This window comes from Echiichthys vipera, assembly GCF_963691815.1.
Source record: "Echiichthys vipera genome assembly, chromosome: 13".
Classification (NCBI taxonomy): domain Eukaryota; kingdom Metazoa; phylum Chordata; class Actinopteri; order Perciformes; family Trachinidae; genus Echiichthys; species Echiichthys vipera.
This window is the reverse complement of record NC_139838.1, coordinates 14,665,978-14,678,804: the sequence shown is the minus strand read 5'-3', so window position 1 is coordinate 14,678,804 and position 12,827 is coordinate 14,665,978. Positions and strand designations below refer to the sequence as shown.

The 12,827-nt window shown below is 42.1% G+C and overlaps 1 protein-coding gene across 1 annotated transcript in view; it reads right to left on the bottom strand.

The window, feature by feature from the left end:
• The window catches only part of cdk6 (cyclin dependent kinase 6), a 33,534-nt gene that overhangs the window by 6,549 nt on the left and 14,158 nt on the right, over window positions 1-12,827 (bottom strand). Inside the window, exon 5 of the mRNA XM_083926317.1 lies at window positions 3,683-3,792. Coding sequence (XP_083782443.1) covers window positions 3,683-3,792 — 110 coding nt within the window. The remainder of the gene's footprint in view (window positions 1-3,682; window positions 3,793-12,827) is intronic.

Sequence of the window (12,827 nt, the reverse complement as noted above, 5' to 3'; positions counted from 1 at the left end):
AGTTTGTGCCCAGTGTGGATGCACTGTCTGTTCGCGCGTATGCGTAAATCGCAAAACACGCATGCATGCACGGTTGCGTCTTTGAGGATTTATCAATCGAGTTCCAAACTGTGAGAAAGTCAACACGGTTGCGAGGCCTCTCCCAGACCATTAACACAACACAACACATTCAACCTTTTCGATTGGGAGGAATGTCAACAAGCAGTTGTTCTCTCACCCCCATTCACTCGAACCATGACTCACCCTGACACTATCCTAGCCATGCAGATGCAGACTTGCATGATATTTGCTCAAATTCCTTTGACAAGTTCCCAACAACTATTCTTGCTACGGTGGGTAGTCATTAAAGGAGGTTTTTTTTTTTATACAATGGAATGTTTGGTAATGAAAGCAGAGACAACAGTGCTTGAGAGGGAAGCTTTGAAGTTACATGAGTCATAAGAGAAATGTTTCGAGGTCCGACCTGCAACACGACAATGAGTCCAAAGTCAAAATATATTCAATTTGAGAAGGAATCGGGAAATATGAAATTTTTAAAAACATTAAATCACTTAAACTTTATCAATATCCTTTTTTTGGCATTGAAATGATGTGAATGGACTAACAGATCAATCACTTGATTGTGCAGACAATATTTTGTTTTAAGATGATGTATGTGTTCATTCTTAGGGGGAAAAAGCATACACTTAGATACCAACTATTCTCAAAAGGCACTTAAACCACTGCTGGGGAAGTCTGGGTCGTTGTACTTAAGCTGTAAACTAATAAACAGTGTTTTCTCATCCTCTCTTATTCTGCACTTTCCCTCAATCATGCTTTCTTTCCCTGCTTCTCCCAGGTGCCCTTTAATCTCTAACAGGTGGCCTTTTAAAAAGCCATCTTAATCACCTGCAGAGCCAGAGTGTGTGTATGTTCCGATCACGGCCATCAAAGGACTCTGCCTTACCTTCCGCCTTAAGGCAAAGTTGGACAGGTGCCAGATTGTGAAAACACACATCCCTACCAAAGGTTTTTTTTTTTTTACAGCTTATTGTGTCAGGGTGAGAGAAGAAGAACCTTAACCTAGACAACACACACCTCACTTTTATCAGACATAACAGACTTTTAAAGGGAACACCATATCCCCTTCTCATAATACGTACATGTTACTTTATGTGGATGCTGGGCTATTTAGTGGTAACATGCTCAATTACAGGTTAATTTGCATCAAATTCTTTTGTGTGTGTTTAAACATTTTACACAGCTACGAAATGGACTTTCCCACGTTGAGTATGGTAGTAAGTTCACCCAAGTGCCATTCACCTCAGTTAGTCAAAGGCTTTGCTGAGGTGTTATCAGGGTTACCACTCTTTTTAAGAAATTGTTTTCCAGGACCTTTACAAGGCATTTCCAGGAGTACTTGAAAATACAGCACAGCACTTGTTCACACACAGTCAAATTTCTGGTAGTCTATATAATTTTACAGTTTTCAGGGGCTTGATTCATTTTAACCTAACATCTTATTTTATTTATTATTTTCATATGACTTGATAAGCAGGAACAGCTAAATGTAGCATTTTATTAAAAAAAAGTATTTGATTTACCACTTTTAAATGCAGTATAGTAATGATACTGGAAACATAAAACTCATTCAGTGTTTTTTTGAAATATGACTCATGATATACCATCTATAACATTTCCACCGGGCTTCTCTGAGAATTCCACTCGTGGCTCCAAAAAGCATAGACTTGACACCAAAAAGATTAATGCAAGTCTGTTCTGCTGTGCAGATTGACTGACATGGGAACTGAAATGAAAAGGTTGCGTTCCATTGGCATCTGTTAAACCCGCTTTGAAGTGTCCCAACAAAACAATCACCAATCAGGTTTACGTAGGTGATCTGAGCGAGGGGCTAACATATAACATACAATTTCCAGGACACATAGATTATTCCCAGGAAAAATTGGAAACGTTTGAATCCATTTCCAGGTGTTTTCATGACTAGAAAACTAGTCCCTAAATTTCCAGGTTTTCCAGGAGGCACGAGAACCCCAATTATATGATTACCAATTAATTTTTTGTCGACTTACTATGATAAATCGACTAATGCTTTCAGCTCCAAACAAAAGGGGTAGAGAATTGGCATTACTTCAGAATCATCAGTTGACTGACCGATTACAAAGATCAAAAAGTGTAAAACAATACGTGGTAAAATGACAGCTAACGGCTATAGCATATGATACCCACAGTTCTTAGATGCAAACCATTTAATCTTCGTTCCTCTATGGAAACAACTTCCTTAATTATGTTTCTCCAAGCTTTTGTTTGCCATCTGTCTGTATGCCACGTGTCTTTTCACCCTGTGTCACCACTACAGCCTATATACTCCCACGTGCAGAGCATGGGTCGTTGTGTGTGGCTGTGCATGTTTGGGTGTGAGGACGGTTGGGGAAGGAAGCGTAAATTACAGGCAGGGCTGCTCCTCCTGGCACTCACCCTGCCTCAGAACGACTGTTCTTATCTACCCCGAAGCACACCACTACAGTCTGGCTGGAATCCACTTCACTGTTTATTACTAGAGGCAGTTCTGTACATACTATGGCAAATAAATGTGAATATTAGATTGATTCTATGATGAGACAATATGCCGTTATGCCCTGGAAAATGGGGTTTTCCCCTTCCATGGATAGGCAGTTGAACCTTTTGTTCAGTTTTTAGAAACGTGGTCCGTTATTAGCTTGGCTCTCCAGTGTGTGAAGTTCGTTAGACCACAAACTGACAAATACCTATACCAAGAAGCAGGATCTTGACTTGCATGCTGCAACCACAGCAGACCGTCTGTCATTACTGTAATGGTTTGATAAGTCAACCGAAATGTGATTGCTCAAAACGCAGCTGACAGGTGTCATTTGGAGAAAACGACAAGGTTGGTTTATGAAACACCCAATAACTGATTTTGTGACAATGGCAGCATATTTCTTCTATATTATATAGTGTACACACCAGTAGGTCACTAATCATAATTTGTTTTAACAGTAAATGTGGTAAACCCATCAGTGGCTGATCCCGCCTGACCAGTGACAAGTGACAGTGCATCAACAAAGATACAGTTAGATGGTTTAACAAACTCTGATTTCTGACCTCACTTTAATACACTACATTGCATCTTTAAAAAGATGCACAGCCTTGTGTAAGTTGTGTTCTGCAAACCTAGCCGAGTAAAAATGAGTGACTTTCTTTTCCCTACTTATGACCACTTTAACATGACAAATGGATAGTCAGTTCAGTATTACTATGCATACTTTGCGGAAAAATTAGCTACAATTAGTGGGGAAAAAAATACAGTAAGATCAATATGGCAAATAAGAAGCTGGCTTGTATGTATCAAACATACGTGCTGATGCAGATGAGTGACTGTTTCCATGTTAACATGAGTTAGTTGTCAGCTAGTGAGATAAGTTTTAAATGCGTTTTAATGCAAAGGCAGCACTGTTAAGGTATAACGGTGCAGGAACGAGGGAGTAATGTCTTACTGCAGTTTCCACATTGATTCAAATATAATTAGACTGGATGGATACAACACAACCTGATACGATCAGAGTATTAGGCTAGAATAGCGGTGATTTTGGATGAAAGACATACATTTGGCAAATGTGTCATACCACTACACAAAGTATGAGGGGTTAGACCTCTTCGTTCTCACCTTCTCCTGAACATCTCAGCGAAGATGCAGCCGACACTCCACAGGTCCACTGGTGTGGCGTAACTGGACTGGAGCAGCACCTCTGGGGCTCTGTACCACAGTGTCACCACCTACAACACAGACAAAAATACACTTAGAACATAATGTTAAACATACAAAAGACACACAAATCGCTCCCAATTTCATGCATTAAGTTTTATCTGCCAACAGCGTTGAGCAAATGTCACCATATAGCCCCCCCGCCCCCAACATGCTCGCAGACTCTCTCACACACACAGGGTTAATACTTCTCTGCCCCCATCTTAGGCTTACGTAAGACATGAAATCATATCTGGCAAGACACGTCTCCCTGCTCCCATTTTGATGTCCCCACATCACACAGTCTTTACCATAGACTGTAGCAATCCCCCAGAGACACAAAATACTGCAGATGTGTGTTGTTTATATATATATATATATATATATAAACAAGCAGTAGTACCTATTACAATAGAATGCTCCACTAGATTAAATCTGGCAGATGTCTGTACGTGAAGTGATAACAAGCAGACTATCATTGATATCACCACACCCACCGCCCTCCTTACTGCCAAAATAGAAAAAAAAAGAAAATAATCCTGTCTTGCATCAAGCAGCCCTGCACCCACCTGAGGTATAACAGCAGCCATTTTGTGCCACTTCACACTGAGCACAGTTTCCAAATTTGTCCCTGTAACTCTAATGGGAGCTCTAAGTGCGAGTGAGTGTGTGTGTGTAGCCATGGCCTGCAGGAAAGCAGCAGCATTGTTAACAGCTACAGTAGGGAAAGCCTCCAGACAAAACTCAGTGACCCCTAGTAAGAGAGTGGACTGGTTCCAGGTGCTTTCCTAAACTCAAGATTTTTCCAACAGCATTTGGCTGCAGTTCCCCCCTCAGGCACTGCAGAGTGCTTATCTGGATCGCAGAGTCTGAGGTGAATGTTTGTAACCAAAAAGAGTGCTGTGTCACCTAGATATATTTATTAGCTGGCCTGGACTCTCTGCGGGAGTACGAGGAAACGATACTCTGAGCTTTAAGATGCTGTCCACATGCTTAATATGAGAGCAATGATCTTCAAAGGATGTAGATAGCCAAATATCAGCTATTAAAAGTAAATCAGGTCCTCGCTTATCTGCTCAGGTGCCCTTTGAGAAATAACTTTGAGTCAGCAGTCAAGTCTACTTCATGGTTTATAGAAACAAGATTTCATTCACTGGGGGAGCATCCAGAAAAATGTGTGTTTAGTCTCCCTGCACTTCAGTAAGCGCACTTGTTCATCCTTTAATTCCCATTGAGAATAAAAACTTTTGTTTAGCCATGTTAGAGGTGTAGCTCTGTGGAGTGTCAATGATTGTCCGTTGGTCGGTCAACCACTTTTGTGTTCCAGACTAAAATATCTAAAAAACAAACAAAAAAAACAACAAATTATTGAACAAATGTCTGTGACATCTGTAACATGTATTCATGGCTTCCAGAGAATACATTTAGTTGACTTTGGTGTTCCCTTACCCTTTCCCACACACACATTAGCATGCTGATGTTAGCATTTAGCTCAAAGTATTGCTTTGTCCAAGTAGCTCTGGACTTAGTCTTGTTATGTGTATAAAAACTTATGTATCTGGGTTCAATACTTTTCTTATTGTCAAATGTCAGAAAAGGACATTTAAGTAGTTTGCAACTGTCTGTCCTGAAAGGATTTTGATAAAGCACTGGGGACATAACATTTTCCACAGTATATCCTTGTCTATTGTAACCACCTCCTATAATTTAGCAATTACTGAATATAATTCAGAAAAGTGAGTTTATTTACAAAGTTGTACCGATAGTATGCGCACAATAAGAATTCTAGACAGGGGCATTATTCATAACTGTAACTATTGCAAGTTTTGGACATCTGAGGAGAACTCGCAAAATGACCAAACGTTACCCCGTGCTGGAACTCTTAAGCCAGGCAGTCCGCAGAGACCGATAAGAGGAATTAAAAAGTTTGGTCACATTTTTTCTTCTGAACTGAATGACACTATTAATAGAGCCGGAGGCTGCATTTTGCAGATGTGTGACGCTTTCTCGTCTCCTGCTTCCTGCTTCAGTGGAAATGGGGAGGAAGTTGAGGCTAGTTGGCTGAGATGTGTCGGCTGAGCCACGTGACCAGAAACGAGACATATACTGAGAATGAAAATACTGACTGTTAGGGTCATTGAAGATTTTTAGGACAGTGAAACCTCAAAGAAAAACATGAATGGAAGTTGCAAAAGCTGCCCATATGGTCACCCCCCCCCCCCCCAACAGGAAAATTCAAGGATGCATTGCTTTCATTTTTGCAGGAAATATGTCCAACTTTTTCTTTTATTTTAACATGGAGGAATAGATTCTCTGCGAGTGAAAGGCAGAGAATCTACCTAAAACAGTTGGTGTTTTAAAATGTAAATGGACGCATGAGTGATAAAAAAAAAAAATGGCCCAATCAACATCTACATGCAACTCTTGCAGCTGCTGACTCAATGCGTGTAAGTTATGCCTGCTGCAGTGAGTTTGTAGGTCTGCACAGTCAAAAGTCAGGACCGGTATGAAACACATGCACAGAAAGCCTTCTAGGAAGAACCACAGACCTAGAGCTCGAAAACCTAGCCACAACTTCAGATTAAGGCATATATACACGACACAAGAGGCTTTAAGGCTTACTGCAATCTGAAATTACACCCTGACTACTTGCACTGTAGGAGACCATTTTGTTGGACTGTACTGTAGGACTGCATTAAAAGGTTAAGACCACCTCTTAATACTTTCTGACTCCCCTATTCTGACACTCAATCCTGCTCATTATATTGCATAATTAATATATATTGTGAGTGGCACATTTATTATTTTTAATTGTTTGCTGGACAACAGTGGCATAAACTAGACCAGGCTTCAAATGCAACTGGCACGTTTTAGTGCGATCAATTGATTTCTGGTTCTGGTCTTTCACAAGATTTGTTGACAACATTTAGGATATCCTCAGACATATCTTTTTCTGCACACATCCTCTCACGCCAATTGTCAGTTACAAACAAGTGCTGACCATTAAGCATTTGTGAAATGCTTGACTCTGTTTCCTTAGAATGGCTCATCCCAAACTTCACATTCTGAGTTTTGGGGTGCTCGTTTTCATCTCCGAACAAACAGTCCTCTGTCAGCTGCGCTGCTTTCCACTCGGCAATCCTCACCCTTTTCTCCCTACCTCCTCTCTCTCTCTTCTGCAATCACTTGTTCCTTCCCTATTAAATGCCTCTCTCTCCCTCTCTCCATTTCTGTAAGCCTGTGAGTCTGTAAAACACACATGTCAGAAATGCAGTAAAGTCTACATACAACAGTTGGGAGAGCCTTGTAATATCCATGAATGCATTTTGATCACGCACAGTTTCACAATGGAACATGAATCGTGGCCTAAACACACAACTTAATAACCGTTTTCATGGAGATGATTATAACAACACAGTGTTGTAAAAAGAAACATTCCCCGATTGCAATGTTGCTCTGAGCTTTTTTCTGTCCTATCCTTTCCTCTTCTTCCAACCACGTTTGCATTCCTTCTTCCTTAGTCCCTTTCTCACCCTTTTCATACTTTGTTTCATGTATCCCTTCATTACCCGCTCCTAATCTCCCTCTTCTGGACAGGATGCATTGAAACAGAAAGACACATACATACAGTATGTGGGACAATCAGAAACACAGAGTGAGTGAGTCAGCCTTAACTGTGCAATACACTGTTTTGCTCTTAGGTCAGCTGCTTTGAATTTTTCAATCTGTCTCTGCCTATCTGACACCCTTTTTCCCTTCCGCATGGTAACAGAAAAAGCCAGAGGAGGTCAGATAAAGCCTGGGGAGAAATAGAGTTAGAAAGAGAGAGAGAGTTAGAGAGAGAGGGAGTTAGAGAGAGAGAGAGAGAGAGAGAGAGAGAGAGAGAGAGAGAGAGAGAGAGAGAGAGAGAGAGAGAGAGAGAGAGAGAGAGAGAGAGAGAGAGAGAGAGAGAGAGAGGCTGACTCCAGATTAAAGGACAACATTCTGGGAATTCCTTTCTGCTGAGAGCATCCTCCCCCTCACCACCACCACCACCACCAACCTCCTCGGCCCTGACGGCTATTCCTCGCTCTGCTTCAGGGAGGAAATGGCTTTCCCTGCCCCAGAGGACCTCCAGACCTCCTGGGCCAGACCTCCAAGCCTGTTTGACTTGCAACATCCGGACATGTGCCCTTGGCGCGCCATACATGCACACAATAGAATGCATGCATGTGAGCGCGGGGGCGTTTGGTTTAGGTTGTGTGCGAGTACTTGCACGTGACTAAGCAAGCACCTGCTTTCGCCTGGATTTATGTGAGTCAGTGTCAAAGTGCTGTGTGTCTGCAAACGTATGCAAGTATGTGTTTGATGTTTAAATTATAATTCTGGCTTGATTCCAACTTAGGTCTTATTTTCATATAGTGATGAACATCTTCCCCCATAAAACACGGTACTCACCAAATTAAGAGGTTCCTTGTGGAGTTTTTGATTGCCATGGAGCAATGTTTTACAAGTTGGGCCCCACGGACGCAGACGCAAGCCACTTGTCAGGAGAGAGTTAGCCTAGCTTAGCATAGGGAGTGAAGAAAGGGGATACAGCTAGCCTGGCTCAGTCAAAATGTAAAACATTAATATGATAAAATGACAAAACTAGAGGTGCTGGTAGGTGGACTTCTTAAACTAGACAGAGCCAGGCTACCTGCTTCCTGCTGCTTTAAATCTTTATGCTAAGTTAAGCTATTCGCCCTCTGGCAGTAGCTTAGTATGAGGATGGAATCAATCTTCTTATTTAACTCTTTGCTAGAAAGTGAACAAGTGATGACCGAAATGATGGCCCAAAAAACAAAAATAATACCCAAGCTGTAATAAACTGCAATTACTCTTGAATAATGGGCAGATTATGTTGAATTGCTGGGAACCACACTCTTCATCCCTCAACCCCATCCTCCTCAACTCACTCCCAACACAAAAAATGTTTCCTGCCACTCTCCATGCTGACTTTCAAGGGGGACCTTCACAGTGACCTGATGCCTTGAGGATGAGGCCGGGGTTTAAAAGCTTCAGCGCCAGAGGCACTGGGGCTGACGGAGCTTGGCCAGGGGCCCGTATTTGCATTCCCTCTCAATGAGGAAGCCCAGGATGAAAGAGCACCACTGCACACACAGACACATACCATCTACATAAACATGCACACTCTCAGATAAGTACTTTGGATGCATCAGAAGCCAAATGATTGTTGTAATTGAGTCAATAAGAGCAGGATTGGAAATTTTCACTTTCAGCAAATTACTGAATAAAGTTAAATAAACAGACACTGCAGCTCAGTCCCTCAGGTAAACGGCTCTACTGTTTCAGGCTTTTAGTCTTAAACTAGAATGTGAATACATTCCTGAAAGCAATCTACCACAAATTAAAGTCTTCCTACATGTATCTAAGTAAGGAAAACAGATGAGGGCTTCAGAATGTATAGGCAAGCAACATATGGGAGATGGAAAGCGGATGTTATAATAATAATAATAATAATAATAATAATAATAATTTTAATAATAATAATAATATGAGCAGAACTATGCACTCCGAGTACAGTGGAGCTCAGGCTGTAATGTTGTCTCTAGAGAGGCCCCAATCGAAAGCTCTAGCAGTCAGCCATGTTGTAAACACCATTATTTCACTCCTCCCTCACTTTCCTTCTTTCTTTCTCGCATTCTGCAAAAAGGACAAATTACAGTCTCAACAATAAAGCTGCACTAGGCCAAGAAAGGAAATAAGGAAGTGTGTGTGTGTGTGTGTGTGTGTGTGTGTGTGTGTGTGTGTGTGTGTGTGTGTGTGTGTGTGTGTGTGTGTGTGTGTGTGTGTGTGTGTGTGTGTGTGTGTGTGTTGGGGGGGGGGGGGGGTTGATGGGGGAAGAGAGAGAGAGAGCTACATGGCTCGAAAGAAAAGTGCAAGAGCAGCACACAAACTGTATACAGTAAAACAGAAAAAGGGGGCACTACAACTGTTGCCAAAGTATGCACAGTGTACAGGAATGCAGCATGGGGCCCTCAGCGAGCGAAACAAAGACAGCACAGTCAGTGGCTCTCTCTCCCCAGTGCTACCACATCCGCACATCATTAGCTGGAAAATTCCTGATATATGCTGTAATTTTTTTTTTCTCTAGCCCCCCCTTCCTCTTGCCGTTGCTGGTACAGACAAGGCTTTAATATCCAGATGCCGGTGTGTGCGGGAGTGTGCACATGCACCGTACACACACCAGTTAGTACCCCTTTTTCTCCCCCCCCCCCCCCCCACATGGAGCATTGCCAAGAGACCAGCAACAATTAACACAGTGAAGCGGGGGGCGGTCTACCATTGCTCTTTCAGACACACTTGGGGTTACAGAAAAATTAATAAGACCTCCACTGTGCAGGCTGGGTTTGTCTATGTGTGTGCAAACATGAATAACAACTTGATTATCTGCTTTTGAATGTGTATGTGTGTGTACACAGTATATCCCTGTTCACATTTGTGTGTGTCAACTATGTGTGTTTGATTGTGTCAAATTGGGGCCAGCCCCTTTTGCTCTAGCCGGCTGCAGTCAAAGCATAGAGGATGGGCTATTCCTTTTTTTCCCATGCAGGGCTGCTTGAGGAGATATCTAAACATTCCCAGAGTGTACTGCACGTGCTCTCGTGCGTGCAGCACAAGGCCCCCCCTGCCGCTGCCTGTCTTTCCTTTTGTCTGTCTGTCCAGAGTAGAAACACATTGTCTGGCAAAAGAAGAGATTCACAGAAACGACTGTACAGTTCATCCTTGGTCATCACTAAGAAATATCAGTTTCATCTGTGACTGTTCCTGAACTCTGTTGAACTACTGTATGGCATAGTTCAAGATCATGGGAGTTTGTAAAAATATTTGTCTTAAAACCACACACACACACACACACACACACACACACACACACACACACACACACACACACACACACACACACACACACACACACACACACACACACACACACACACACACACACACACACACACACACACACACACACACACACACACACACACACACACACACACACACACACACACACACACACACACACACACACACACACACACACACACACACACACACGTTTATCATTTGGGTCAAAAGAACCATCATCAAGAAGCATGTGGTTTGTCAACTTGAAGACATCTTATCTGCTTTATCATAACTATCTTTTAAGATTATCATAACGTACGAAAAGTGAGAACACCCTACCTACACTTTCCTCTAACCCACAGTCTGTTGTACTCATTTTAAAAGCTAATGATATTAACAATAATTGTTTCTTTTGAACATATAAAAGATTTTTTTATCAGGTGGAAAATCTTAAAAAGAACAGGCTTTAAGAGTCATAAAATTCCTTTTGGCTATCGTAACTAAATAACAGGCTCACTTCAGATAAGCTCAAGAGGCAATACAAAAAACATTTTGCCACTAATAAGCTTATCTTGTCATCTCCTGTGAATTATGGCAACCCCCTGGTTAAGTTCGGTTTTTAACTAAAAGAAAAACACAGGATAGCGACAACAAGTGCTAACACAATAGTCTGGCGGAACTCCCCTTGAGTTTTCCACATTTAATTTGACAGGCAACGGCATTCGCGTGACATGCATGAGAGCGGAAGCTAATGGGTTTCATGGGACCGTCCTGTCAGCCTTGTACTAAAATGGTTGCCAATGTGTGGTGCAGATGAAAAGACCACCATGGTCAGGTTAATGGAGGATATCTTTTGAAAAACACCTGACGTAACCTCTACTCCTCTGTCACAGCCATGCTCCCATTGCATCTTACCACTAGGAGGCATAAATCAAGCTAAAGGTTAGTTCTTAGGTTCATGAATGACAAACGCTGTCTAGTGATTGGATGACACGGGAACTATTTATCGATGCATACAAGAGATTTATCAAATTAGGTAGATGTGAAGAGTGCAACAGACTGCAGATCGATTCCTATTTCCTCAGCAAGCAAGCAATATGAAAGTAGTGCGTTTTACAATCTGTCTGATTGGATCCCAATTAACTCCCCTGGCCTTAGAATGAACTTATGAATCCTCTGGGCTACATCTAATTTCTTCTCAGAGTAAGGAGCTAGCAATTATTCTAAGATCAAAAGCCCGAGTCCAAAAATGAGGACTCTCCACCCTCACTTTTAGCCTTAGCATGTTTAAGGAATGTGTCCCCTGACTTTGATTGGCCGGGTCCAAGTCAGATGATGAAAGATTTATTTCTAACTTGTTATATCTAGCAGGGTCTTTGATGGAATGTTCCTAAATTTGTAACAGCGTTTGAATGTTAATAAGTCATGTTTTAACACTGAATTACACAAAGGACTTTCAGTATAACTGCAGACACTTGGGTTGTATTTTGCTGTAGCATTTATTCCAAATTCAAACAACATCAAAAGAAATGGTTTCCCTAAAGCGCTTTTGCAGAAATGGGATCTCAATGAGATGAACAGAAGAAAAGACCTCTCTCCGCTCTTTTCTGGTATGTCAGATTAACCCATCAGCTTTTCCCATCTGCCTGTCACTCAAGGCAGTACAATGAGCCTGTAGCCAGACTGGGGTCATTAAAAAACCATCAACAAAGCAATGGACCTCCAGGGACTGCCAGGGGCAGCCTAATCTGGACCCCAGTACCAACCCAATGGGTGGTCTCCCTCCCTTTCGGGGAGGGTGAAATATGTGCAACGTGGTAGGTGGGTGATGCCGAGAAGGCACACACACACACACACACACACACACACACACACACACACACACACACACACACACACACACACACACACACACACACACACACACACACACACACACACACACACACACACACACACACACACACACACACACACACACACACACACACACACACACACACACACACACACACACACACACACACACACACACACACACACACACACACACACACACACACACACACACACACACACAGAATTCATCTCACAAAAAGAGAAGTTCAAGCAATGCTGGTAAATCATCAGCAGAAAGTACAAGATAGCTACTTTCAGTTAGTGACACTGAGGAGGG